The 13,357-nt window shown below is 47.5% G+C and overlaps 1 protein-coding gene across 2 annotated transcripts in view; it reads left to right on the top strand.

Moving 5' to 3' along the window:
• ACSL4 (acyl-CoA synthetase long chain family member 4) overlaps positions 1-12,404 on the top strand; it is a 34,032-nt gene extending 21,628 nt beyond the window's left edge. For both annotated transcript variants that reach the window (XM_044682957.1, XM_044682956.1), the window contains 8 exons: positions 561-632; positions 2,053-2,192; positions 3,801-3,973; positions 4,517-4,591; positions 7,669-7,860; positions 8,729-8,843; positions 9,913-10,070; positions 11,464-12,404. In XM_044682957.1, the coding sequence (XP_044538892.1) occupies positions 561-632; positions 2,053-2,192; positions 3,801-3,973; positions 4,517-4,591; positions 7,669-7,860; positions 8,729-8,843; positions 9,913-10,070; positions 11,464-11,621 (1,083 nt within the window). In that variant the 3' untranslated portion in view covers positions 11,622-12,404. The remainder of the gene's footprint in view (positions 1-560; positions 633-2,052; positions 2,193-3,800; positions 3,974-4,516; positions 4,592-7,668; positions 7,861-8,728; positions 8,844-9,912; positions 10,071-11,463) is intronic.
• The last annotated feature ends 953 nt before the right edge of the window (positions 12,405-13,357 follow it).

The following is a 13,357-nucleotide window of genomic DNA, read 5'->3' as shown; positions in this document are numbered from 1 at the left end:
CGGAGAAGCCACGACAGTAGAAACCAGGGCCGCAGCTCAACTCAGTATGGACATATTTTGGAGGAGCTTCATTGCCATCTCGGTGTCTTTTCAAGACACCTGCAGGACCCCCAGAGGCTTTTATTTGTGGCTGAGAGCAGCAGCTTAAAATATCAGCCCACGTGGGCAGCCCCTAACATCTTTTTTTAATTAAAAAGTCTTCCCATTCATTTTAGAACAGATACGGAATATCCTTTCTGAGACAGAAGAGCGGTAAGGGCTGGGCAACTGAACAACCCCACCGGAACAAGAAGGCACAGTGAGGTTTTGATCTGTCTGCCTGAGTGGGCACAAAAACAAGTAGAGCTAACATGATGTCCATTTGGCATTCGAAGCTCCTCCTGTCTTGGAATAGCTCAGATTAGTGGCTGCTGCCAGACACGCTCAACTCACATAATCCTTGAAGGACACTCTCATACTTTTTTCACTAAGACAGCATCTGAGTTATTTACTTTCCTAGACTTTGCGGGGGGGGGGGGGAGTCTTCATATAAAATGATGAACTTTTCCTTTGTCATATAGTCCAGCAAAATTAAAAAAGGAAGCAAAGGTGACTGCAGTGTTCTGAAGCCCACGCTCATGGCGGCCGTTCCGGTAAGTCGGGGAATGATAATGGTCCCAAAGCACTTCCCTCAGCATTGTGCATTAGGAAACAGTAAAGGTATTCTCTCCATCTTAAGCGAAGAGGAAACTAGACCACCAGCTAGTGCGGGTGTCAGGAACTGGGCCCAAACCCATGCCTTCTGACTCCGAATCAAATCCGGTTTTACACACATCAACAGCCATGACTTTGTTTGAGAGGCCGGGGCCGCGGGCCATAGCACGCCTGGACGACGTCTTGGGCTTTTTTATTTGGTGCCTGAGAAAAGTCCTTTTCTCAGTTGGGTGGCCGAAAGTCACCTAAGCTTTTGAGAAAAGGCGTCGCGAGATCTGCCCCGCTTCTGGCCTTCTTCATTGTAGACTCCAGTAAGCCAGATGATCAAAGTGTCTCTTGCGGCGGCAGCTCTCTCTCGCGCTAAGGCTCCAAATTCCCATTTCTAGAAGCCTCGTGAGGTAGGCGGCACTAATGGTACTCTCCCCATTTTGCAGCAGAGGACACGGGCCTTGTGATGAGTGTCAGAGCACTGGGGCCCCGAGCCTCCCGACTCCAGGTTCTGGATTCTTTTCTTTTGATGTAGAGGGGTTGCCAAGGAAATGGAAGTGGTGGTGATCTTTAGGCTGCCAAAGTCAGTCCACTTATTTATCTCCATTCCGGTCTGGCCACGTGCGCTTTTATTTCCTCCGTTGCTTCTCTCGTTATCGTCCTGCCACACAATTCAGACTTCAAAGCTGCTGCCTGTGGCTGGGAGTCACTTGAGTAGTAGCTCAGTAGTGCATCATCCCCAAAGCAGTCAGCTTATCTCCCCCTGATTTTGCAGAGGCTCAGGAGAATAGGAATGAAGTGACTTGCCCAAGATCAGACATCAAGCTAGAGTGCAAAGCACGGTGAACCTACCCCAAGTCCTTGTATGGAGAATATTGACATTTTTTTAAAGTCCTTCTGTCTTAATCATAATCAATAATATGTATTGGTTCCAAGGCAAAAGAGTGATACAAGGACTGGGCAATGGGGGTTAAGTGACTCACCCAGGGTCACATGGCCAGGAAGTATCTGAGGCCAGATTGGAACCCAGGACCTCCTATCTCTCAATCCACTGAGCCACCTAGCTGCCCCTGACATGTTTATTAAATAATTTATTTTAAGCTTAAGTGTGCAAGAGGGGCAACTCCCACCTCATACCTTAGTCATTTTTCAACAGTTAATTATTACCTGCAATTGAACAGTCAGTCAAATTAATTACAGATTAAAGGAAAAAAGTAGGTATGATACGCCGCAAATTGTCCCCAACAATTATTAACCACAAACTGGCTTCAGTGAAGTGTGTGAGTGTAGAGTGTGTGTGTGTGTGTGTGTGTGTGTGTGTTGCCTAGAAGGCACTGTTTGCAATTGTCGCCCATCTTCTCTTGAACTCAGGAAATCATGGACAGAATTTACAAGAACGTTATGAGCAAAGTTCAAGAGATGAACTATTTTCAGAAAACTCTTTTCAAGATAGGCTATGACTATAAGTTGGAACAGATCAAGAAGGGATACGATGCTCCTCTGTGCAACTTGTAAGTACACTTCCTGGCTCACTGCTGGGCAATGGCCATACGTTGGGCATTTGGCTTCCCTTGTTGAGGCTTCCTTTTCATCTATAAAACGAGGGGGTCGCACCAGGTGACCCCCAGGTTCTCTCCTCGCACTAAGGGGCGAGCCGACTTTCTTTTAGAATGACCACCATGCCAGATAATACCTTAAAAAGCCCTTTTCACCATTTCTTCTTAGTGTGAAAGTATTCAAATTCTTTGATTGCTCACGGAAGGAACATGGTGATTACATTTGGGAAATGAATTTTGCCAGCAGTTTGGCTCTCTCTATATATATCTCTATATCTTATAATACTGAATGAATTTCAATGCCTCGGCTATCGAGAATGTCATCATTTGCCTGTGAAAGAACAGAATTCTTGAACTTGGTTTTCAACATCTCCGCTATTATTTTAAATAGATTATTCATTATTAAGTAATGTTCTAGGATAATTCTTTTTTTTTTTTTAAACCCTTGTACTTCGGTGTATTGTCTTATAGGTGGAAGATTGGTAAGGGTGGGCAATGGGGGTCAAGTGACTTGCCCAGGGTCACACAGCTGGGAAGTGGCTGAGGCCGGGTTTGAACCCAGGACCTCCTGTCTCTAGGCCTGACTCTCACTCCACTGAGCTACCCAGCTGCCCCTAGGATAATTCTACATGGGTAATGCTTTTGAATCAGAAAACGACTTAGTGAGTAGAACATCAGATGTATGTTGGCCTTGAGGAAGCTCATGGTTCATTTGCAAAAACACAAGATTATATATAAATTCCACGGGACACAAAAAGAGACGGGAATTGGAAATAGCGGGAAACGGGGTGACAATGTGAATTTCTACACCCATTAATATTTTAAAAATACTTTTTAAACCCTTCCCTTCTGTCTTTGAGTAGATACTTATGGTCAGTTCCAAGGCAGAAGAGCAATAAGGGCTATGAAGTAACTCATTTGCCCAAGGTCACATGGCTAGGTCAGATTTGAATCCAGGACTTCTCGTCTCTTGGCCTGGCTCTCAATTCACTGGGCCACCTAGCTGCCCCCAGCTTTTGAATTGATAGTGAGGGTTGGTAACAAGGCAGAAGAGCAATAAGGGCTAGGCAGTGGAGTTAAAGTGACTTGCCTAGGGTCACATGGCTAGGAGGTAGTCTGAGGCCACATTTGAACCCAGGACCTCCCTTCTCTAGGCCTGGGTCTCCATCCACTGAGCTACCCAGCTGCTCCTATTAGTATCAATTCTAAGATAGATAAGTGGTAAGGGCCAGGCAGTAGCAGTGAAGTGACTTCCCCAGGGTCACCCAGCCAGGTAGTTAAACATATATTCTTTTTTTTTTTGTAAATTTCATTTATTAAAAGATTTTCTCAGGGTCACCTGATTCCTTTTCTTTCCCTTCCATACGTGGGCCCAGGATTTGGCCCAGGATTTGGCCCAGGATTCCCTTTTACAGATCCTTGTACGAGGATAACTTCCATTCTTTATAAAAACGGAGCATTGCACAATTCTTATGTTTTCATTACATTGAGCAGAGAAAGCCTTCTCACAACAGCAGCACAAGCAGTAAATCCTCTCTCTTCTCCCCCGCCCCTCCCATCAAGCCTCCTGTTCAAAAAGGTAAAAGCCCTTCTGGGTGGCAATGTGCGCATGATGCTGTCTGGAGGAGCCCCGCTTTCGCCGCAGACACACCGCTTCATGAACGTTTGTTTCTGCTGCCCCATTGGCCAGGGTTATGGATTAACAGAGTCTTGTGGAGCTGGAACAGTTACTGAAGGTCAGTCTTGTTGTCGAATGATTAATGACACTAAGTATACCCTCCGGCCCTCCAGGTATTTCCACTGGTACGCAAACATGAGCATAACCTTGGGGGGCCTTGGCGGCACCTTTCCTGAGCTAGAGAGCCGGGAAACACTCCCTCCCTCCCCACCGACAGTTCTAAAGGGACTGGATGGGGGCTTCCTGTTTCTAGCGAGATTCTGGGTGGAATCATGAAGACTTATGGGTGGGAATCCTCGCCCATAGTTGGGGGAACGAGACTCAGAAGCTATTTGTGCTCTGTGTTCCAGGCCCAACGTTCTCCCTCCTCCTCCTGGAATCAGTCACTTAGGTGACACTTCCCACAGCATCCCCCTTGCCCTGCCTCCGGGGCTTCATCCGTTGGTATGCCCTTCCGTGGTGCTTGGCACGGTGCCCGGCACCGAGCAGTTCCTCTCCTGCCCGCTGCCTTTTGCTTTTCCTCTCTGCCCTTCCCCTCATATTAGCCGCTCTACACATGCCATGGTAAATGCTGCTCTCTTTTCTTCCCCTTCACTCCCAGTTACGGACTATAGCACTGGCCGAGTTGGAGCCCCACTTATATGCTGTGAAATTAAACTGAAAGACTGGCAAGAAGGTAAGACTTCTAGACTTCCCTACGGCCATTGGCCAGCACCCCCTTCAAGAGCACTCACGGAGGGCCTGGAGGGTCTCTGGCTCTGCTCCTTCACCCACGGCCCAGCCTGGGTGCTGGGAGAGCAATAAGGAAAGTGGCTGGAGGTGTAGTGGTTGCTGTGCTAACTGTGCCCTTTAGTCACTGGGTTGGCAGGCAATTCCCAGATACTCCTAGGACCAAATTCTCTGAGGCTGCGGGCCTTCTGCCTTAAGCTTCCCCTTCAGGGTTCAACCGCCACGTCAGGGTTTCCTAGAAGAAGAGACTATATTCATGCTGGCTTTGGAAATCTTTGACAGAAACCCAAGGACATTCCTTCGGTAACTTGTGCCTGCTGGGTGTTGAAACGCAGGTCAACAGCTAGAAATGTAATTCACTTTGTACACCCCCCCCCTTCTCATGTTCTTTTGGCTGATTTCTTTTTAATAATTAAAACCCTTGACCTTCCAATTTAGAATCAAATGTGTGTTGGTTCCAAGAGGTTAGGCAGTGGGGATGAAATGACTCACCCAGGGTCACACAGCTGGGAAGTGTCTGGGGTCAGATTTGAACCCAGGATCTCCTGCCTCTAGGCCTGGCTCTCCATCCACTGAGCCACCCAGCTGCCCCCTGATAATTATCTGATTTTTTCCCCCTTTTCTCTTGAAGGGAAATGTAAGCCAGCCCTCACCATAAAGAGCCAAAGAAAGTTAATAAACACATTAATGTCCCCACACAAATGGCTGATTCCCCCGAGGGCAGGTTGTCTTCTTGATCTCTTCTATCTCTCCTGACAGTCAGCCCTAGAATATAGTGGTCCATGCCTGGGAATCGATTCTCCCTGGTCTCCTTTGAGACGCACACAGCCAACTACCACCACCGAATTCTATTTTGCTTGAATCATTTGATCTTGAATATGAGAATTCCCTACTGCACTGCTCTGCCCCTTCCAAGCCTTAGAATGCAGTGGCTCTCAGCGGGTGGCGCCCAGAGGGTGCTGTCACCTGGCACTTCTCTGGCCAAACCCCGACCGCTGGACACACGGGCCATCACCTGGTCTGTAGCCGAAGCAGATCGTCCAGGCTTTTCCAGGGCCTCCAGGCATCTGGATCACCTGCCTCCACTTCAGGACAGGCGGGACTTTAAGAAGCGGCCTCACGGCTTCTCTGAGGGAGGGCATGCCTCGTTTGCCAATGGAAATCGATGAAGAAGATGGCGGCTGAACTGTAGTCCAGTCAGCCCGTCAGAAGTTTGTCAACAGGAAGTACAGACGCATCATTTTGAAGTACAAAGAAGTGGAAGGTCATTTGCAGAATCCGTGAGACAGTAGGAAGTGGCGGAAAGAAGGACCGAGCAGACCCCTCCTTCTAAGACGCTGACCAGCATTACCCTTAGTACAGTTTCCATAGCTGTAAAATGGCTGTGCCAGTGTGCATCTCCCCTGCCCCCCGGGGCTGGGATATTGTGAGAAAGAAGCCATTCCCGAAGCCTCTGGAGCTGGGAGTAGAATGCTCCCTGTGTCGCCGTTATTGGGGAAGCGGCTCCCCGGGACCCAACGGCCATTTCTCCAGCTTGGAGAAAACTCCCAGTGTGGAAACTCTCTACCAGTGCAAAAGGCCAATTTGGTCCCAACACCCAAATTTGGCTACATCTTGGAGCCTGGAGAAGCTTGGTGATTTTCTCAGATCATACAGCTTGAACCTGGACCCTCTCTAACCACTGGGCTGTGCTGCCTCCCTTGGGTTTTCATTCTCATTATTGCTGCTAAGCCTAGGGCCTGTCCATTTTTGTATCTTCCCTCCCTTGGCTCTTCTATTATCCTACCTCTTAGAGCAGTGATGGGCAAACTCTGGCCCACGGGCCAGATGCGAAAAACCCCCCCCCAAAATGTTCTATTTGCGACATTCTTCCTAATCTGACAAAGACAACAAGTAGGACATGATACAATGAAACTTGGAAAGAGTCGCCTTAGAAACAGACTGACAGAGGAGCATTGCCTTTCCTTTGGCCCCCTCTGTAAAAAGTTGGCCCATCACTGGCCTAGAGCATAAATCAAGCTCCCAATTCCCACTGAAAAGACTTGTTAGCCTATCTCTCACCTAAGGTCCCCCCAAACAAAACCTTGCCCTCTCCCAAGTCAGTATGACCGTTTGTCAAATCTGGAGACATTGAAAAAGATCTTTGGGCTCCCTTGTCTGCAAGAAGACTCTTCTACAAAGCAGGCTTTCGAAATGGGTCTGCTATGCACGATTTGTAGTCTCGCAAGATGTGTTAGAAGCAGTTTATTTACTGTGAGCCATTGGAGAAGAGACAGAGATAGCGAATCCAACCCGGTCATCGGTAGTGTTTGCGAGATCGCAATTTCCCCGGTACCGTTTGGATTGAACCCCAAGTTCTAGGCCTGCTCTACAGACTAAGGCAGAATTGAGAAGCCTGTGTGTGTCTCACTCACACCCACCAAGTAGTCGTCCAGTCTTTTTCTTCCAGTGTTCTCCAGACAGTCCGGTCCACTTTGCAGTAGCTCTGTGTGCATCTTACCCTATATCGAGCGTACCTCGAGGCCTTTTAACTACAAGCCCTTACTCTGATTTTCTGTCTTCCGGGGCCAAATAGAAGAACACTCGCAGTCTGCCCTTCTCGTGACAGCCACTCAGATTTATTTTTAAACCCTCACCTTCTTAGACTCAATACGATGTATCAGTTCCAAGGCAGAAGAGCATTAAGGACTAGGCAAGGGAGGGGTTAAGTGACTTGCCCAGGGCCACACAGCTAGGACCTCCCAAGTGCAGATCTGGCTCTTTATCCACTGGGCCATCTAGCTGCCCCTTCCATTCAGATTTCACCCGGCCCTCCAATAGAATGATCTCAAGGTTCATTGCCACCCAGGGTGTTCCCTAGCTTACTCACACATGAGGCCAACCCTACGGAAAACACTATTTTAGCCTAATTTGTCATGATGTTTGATCATCAGCCAGTTATAGCAACGGTTGCTTGAAGGATTAGCAAAGAATGCCGTGTTTCTAGAAGCTAGAAGGTAGCCCGTTTGCTTCTCTGATTTCCAGGAGGCTACACAATCCACGACAAGCCAAATCCCAGGGGAGAGATTGTCATCGGCGGACAGAATATTTCCATGGGCTATTTTAAAAACGAGGAGAAAACTGCCGAAGATTACTCTGTGGACGAGAACGGGCAGCGATGGTTTTGTACTGGCGACATTGGCGAATTCCATCCTGATGGCTGCTTACAGATCATTGGTCAGTAGTTTTTCCTTTCTGCGGGCTTAATTTGAGGTAACCAAATTCTCGGGCCCTACCTATCTGCAGAGCGCGGGGCTAGGTGTAGGGCTGGGGCTCTCATGAGCTGAGAAGGGCAGGGGCGGCGCGATGCCAACGAGTGGCATTGGTGAAAATAAACCCACAGGTGTGCAGCCACCGCCGTTCCTGTGGGCCCTTCTGAACAACACTGCTTCTCTGTCCTAGCTCACTTGGCCCCCCACACCTATACTTTCCCCTAATTCTGGATCGCTCCCATTGCCAGACTGCCAAGGAGTGGCACAGACAGATTTGGTAGGAGATCGCTTCTTAAGTAGGCCTAGCCCGATTGAATCATTGGGAAACGACAGCCAGATTTCGGTTTTTCCTGCTTTGACCCTACCTCATTCAGAAGATTCCTGGGGGGGGGGGGGGGTGCTTGGGAGAGGCTCATTGAGCCCCCTAGACTTCTGGGACTTTTCTCAAATCCCATTTGGATTGGGACTCTGCACAGCCTTTGATTTGGCCCCAGTGCTCGGCTTGTAAAGGCCTTTTTCCTGGTCCCTTGGAGCTCCAGCACAGCGAAATACTTCAAGCCACGGGCTCGCTGGGCCCATTCGGGTCTTCTTTTTTAGGCATTTGTCCTGGATCAAGTAGGAGGAGATTTTGTCACAGGTTTCTTCAGGGGTTTCAAATTCAGATCTGGCTGTATGTATAGAGTGCTGTGTTCTTGTTCCGAGCTGCTCTGAGAATAAAGGTCAAGGACGAGGAGGTGCAGCAAAGGAGCGGACGTTGCGGCACAGGAAGTGAAATCCAGATTTGGGCTAAACGAGACATTCTGGGTAACCCAAAGTTCTCCATGACTTCCTAGATCGCAAGAAAGATTTGGTGAAGCTGCAAGCTGGAGAGTATGTGTCTCTGGGCAAGGTGGAGGCTGCCTTGAAGAACTGTCCACTCATAGACAACATCTGTGCTTACGCCAAAAGGTCAGTGCCCGACGGGCCCTCTGTAGCTGAATGGCATTCTGACAGGAGCAGGGCTTATTGGGCAAGGAGGGAGCTCCGGGCGGTGGCTGGGTGCCTACCCGTCCGTCCTGTACTTAGAGAATGCTCCAGAATGGAAGGAACTTCAGAGCTGTAGCCCCACCCTTCTCTCTCTTTCTTTCCTTTCTCTTGTTATATTTCTTTCAACACGTGCGCTTTCCAAGAAAGAATCACCCCATCGTGCCTACCCTCTCACACACACAAGCAAAATTCTAAAAGATGGAGATCGCAACCGACAGTGCATAGCGTTTCCCCCTCTTTGTGTTTTATTCTATCTTAAGAAAGCGAGTTTCTGATGTGCTTTTTTTTTTTTTTAAAACCCTCACCTTCCGTCTCAGAATCAATACTGTGTATTGGCTCCTAGGTGGAAGAGTGGTAAGGGGTGGGCAATGGGGGTCAAGTGACCTGCCCAGGATCACACAGCTGGGAAGTGTCTGAGGCTGGATTTGAACCCAGGACCTCCCATCTCTAGGCCCGACTCTCAATCCACCGAGCTACCCAGCTGCCCCCTTCTGATGTTGTAATAGTCAGACACATTCATAAACCCCAGTTTTTTCAGCCCTTGCCCAGTTTGGGGGCCCAAAATTTGTTTCTAACTACTTCTGGGATTCCCTGAGGGTATGATAAACCCAGTTGTGCAACTCGTTCAGAAGGAGAGGCCGGACCCCCCTTGGGGAGCTCTTACAGGCCATTGAATGCTGCCACAGAAAATGTTAAAGCTAAGCTCCCGGGGACGTCATGCTGTACCAATTTTTACTGAGCATCATATCAGGCTTTATTTCAAACTGTGGCATGGTATACATGTACATCCAGACTGTCGGGGAAGTGTAGAGCCGAAACCCTTTAATGCTGAGATGCACGAAACCATGGCGTGGAGCTTCGCAGCCACATGTTTGCGCGGGTCGGTGCGTCCTCTTTCTGTGGTAACGTAGTCAGCAGGCCGTCCCTAACTCTTCTGTCGTCGTCCGTGATCGGCAGCTTGTCAATGTCACGTGTTTTGCCAATCTTGCAGCGACCAGTCTTACGTGATCAGCTTTGTGGTTCCTAATCAAAAAAGGCTGATGACGTTGGCCCAGCAGAAAGGGGTAGAAGGATCGTGGGTGGACATCTGCAACAACCCCACCATGGAAGCAGAAATACTGAAGGAGATCAAAGAAGCCGCCAACACTAGTACGTATGACACTGGCTTCTGGCCACTCCCACGTGACCACGCTGTCCTCTTCCCTGAACCGAGGGGGGGGCTTTACATTTTCTGAAATGTCACTGAAATTATTTGCTTAGTCCAGGGGTTCCAGGGCCCCCCTCTTAAGCCCAAACAGCAGTTCAAATACTCGAGGATTGCGACAGGGTCTCCCCTACCAGGAACTGATGGGAACAGAGAGAATGAGCAGAGGAGAGTGAACAGGAGAGAGCCCTGGAGGTTACCCACACATAAGGGAAGCCTGGAAACGCCCCGAATGATTTCAGCAGTTTGACACCCCTTGAATTCTGTTGCAGAAAATTTTAAAGCTGCGCTCAGCACAGAAAGTGGGCTTGTCTTCCAAGGCAGGCCATTGCCAATCACCATTTCTGTCTTAAAAATCCCGTGTGCCAAATGCTTTGCAAGCTTAAAAGCACTGCCTAAGTCCTAAGCAGCATTATGACATTATTATTGCCAAAGGGGGAGATTCTCAGTTGGAATAGTTTCCTTTAGTGTGTTTTCACACTTGAATCTTTTCAGGAAGTCCGTCTTGTTTGTCTTTTTTAAACCCTCACTTTCCATCTTAGAATCAATACTGTGTATCGGTTCCAAGACAGGAGAGTGGTAAGGGCTAGGCAATGGGGGTCAAGTGACTTGCCCAGGGTCACCCAGCTAAGAAGCGTCTGAAGTCAAATTTAAACCCAGGACCACCCATCTCCAGGCCTGAGTCTCTATCCACTGGGCCACCCAGCTGCCCCAGGAAGTTAGTATTATGCAGTAATGCTAGAAGGCTCTTTTTGACCTCTTTCTGTTTTCCCCATTTGGTAGATGACAAAGGGATTTAGCTGAGGTCACAAAGAAAGCTTCCTAAATGGAATGTCTGCTCCGTCGGAGACTTTCCTACTAGGGTGAAATTCCCAGTGTTAAGAGTCAGTTTCCCCCTGTCTTTCTCTGCAATCTGGTGAAGTCTATCTAGGAAGGCTTGGGACATATCTCCTATTTAGTACTTGAGCTCCCATAATGCCTGGAAGGCGTGCTTTCGAAAGTGCCTCCTTAGGCAAGCAGCTCATCCAAATAAGGGAAGGGACATGAAACCACCTTGTGAAACAGGGAGTACCTACTGGGTGACCCTGGGCAAGTCACTTAACCTTGCCCTTACTGCTCTTGTGCCTTGGAACCGATACCCACTATCAACTCCAAGATGGCAGGTGGTGAATGTTTTTTGTTTTTTAATAGAGGAAGGGTTGGCAGCACTATTGTTGTTGTTGTTGTTGTTGTTGTTGTTATTGCGCTAGCGCACATTCCCATTGAGCTCATTTCTCGCGTGTACGGAGCATTGCTGTGCTATGAAACACGTTATTAATCAACTTGGTTTCCCTTTAGTGAAACTGGAGCGTTTTGAGATCCCAATCAAAGTCCGCCTGAGCCCAGAGCCCTGGACTCCTGAAACTGGCCTGGTGACGGACGCGTTCAAGTTGAAACGGAAAGAACTGAAGAACCATTATCTCAATGACATTGAGAGAATGTACGGGGGCAAATGATTGGCGGGCCTTTTCTCAAATCGAGTTGGGGCGTGCCCTCGACAGTACCAAGCCCCAAGCCCCAGTGTTTTCTTTTCGCCTCTCTGGCTATTAGACTATACATATAGCTATACAATCTAAAGTTAATCAAATCAAAGCAAAACAAAAGACCAATCCCAATGGCTGTTGGGTCTCCTCTAACTTTTCCTTACATGATTCTAACCAAAAACCTAGACGCGAAGTCATTCGCCTCTAGCTAGTTGATTGGATTTTAAATTTTGACCCCATCCGAGCCACAAAGCCAAAACATGACTCCCGGACGCGATTGGGCCGCGGCTTCATTTCTGATCCCTTAACCACAGCAAAAGTGGAAAAGCAAAGTAAATTCAGGCCCCAGTAGAGCAAATCTGCACTCTCTGGGGTCAGTTGTTTTCCTCATTTAGAAACCTCTCTACAAGTCAGGTTTGACAAATCTATGATATCACTACTCAGTGCGGCACCGCCCGGGGGCTTTGACGGTCACCAAAAGACCAATTTGTGGCTCTAGCGTCATTTCCAGATACAAACGAAATACAGTATTCTTGGAAAGGGTCTGTAAGCCAGAGAAATCCGTTTACAGACGCCTGGTAGAGATGGTGTCATCTGTATGGCAGTAGAATATTGGGAATACTTCTTACAGTGCCTGAAGCGTGAACTGAAACAAAAAACATTACTAAAGTAATATACTTAAGGGGAACTGGATTGCTCTTCCTACTGAAGGAGCTCCAAATTCAATAAACCACATTCCTTTGACATTTATAAGTGGCGAGCATGTGTCTGGGGGGGCGGGGGGGGGCGGGGTCTCTGTCAATGTCTATCATCGTTTGTCTGGGATCGAAAGCAAAATGATGGCTGGAAGGTTACAATATGTGCCATCTGAAAGACGATGGGGTCTCACCAGTGCTTGTGACTAACACACAGCACTGAGGACTTAAGAAGAGCTCACATTTGCTATTTGTCTGGATGACTCTGGGGAATCCATTTCTAAGTGTACTTCCATTATAATGGCTCCCTTTTGGGGGTCTTCTGTCACTGTTTGGGATCATTAGTAGTCTTCATTTTGCCAAGTCTTGCTGTTCACCCTAATTCTAGTAGATTGACAAATACAGTATTTCCTTAGCTATCATTTTCGGGTCCGATGGGTGAATAACCTGGTTCCGTTTTTGGAAGTTGGCTTAAAAGGGAAGAAAGCACTGTCATCCTATTTCTTCCTCTTGGTGGAAGAAGTTAGAAACTGGAAGTTCTAGGTGTGAGTGTGGGCCCGTTCAATAAGTGTTCGTTTATTGTTTATGCTGTAACTTATTGTGTGTGTGTGATTGTTTTTTAAACCCTTTCAAGATTTCACTCTCCCTTTTTCCTGCTGGCTGTTCGCACCTGAACTATGATTACTGTTTTAAAGAAAAAAAAAGTGAACGTTTTTAATACATACGTTCTACTTTGCACTTTTTTCTTAATCATTTTATGTTGCGTGTGTGCGTGTACTCCTTACATTTCTTAAAAAAAAAAAAAATTAAAAAAAAAAAGTTGGCCGCCACTACAACAGGATAGTGTTCCTTACTCTAAAATATTTATATTATAAAGAAAATAGATTCTTCTATTCATAAATATTTAAATGTTATGTATATGATGGTAAAAAGGAAAATAATCTGGAATGAAGGTTTTTGTTAAAGATGTATCTGCTTCGTGTTCAGGGATGTGAAATTCTGGGCAAATTGTGC

Source organism: Gracilinanus agilis, chromosome X (genome assembly GCF_016433145.1).
Source record: "Gracilinanus agilis isolate LMUSP501 chromosome X, AgileGrace, whole genome shotgun sequence".
In the NCBI taxonomy this organism is placed as follows: Eukaryota; Metazoa; Chordata; class Mammalia; order Didelphimorphia; family Didelphidae; genus Gracilinanus; species Gracilinanus agilis.
The sequence above is the reverse complement of the archived record's forward strand: the minus strand, read 5'-3'. Positions and strand labels throughout refer to the sequence as shown.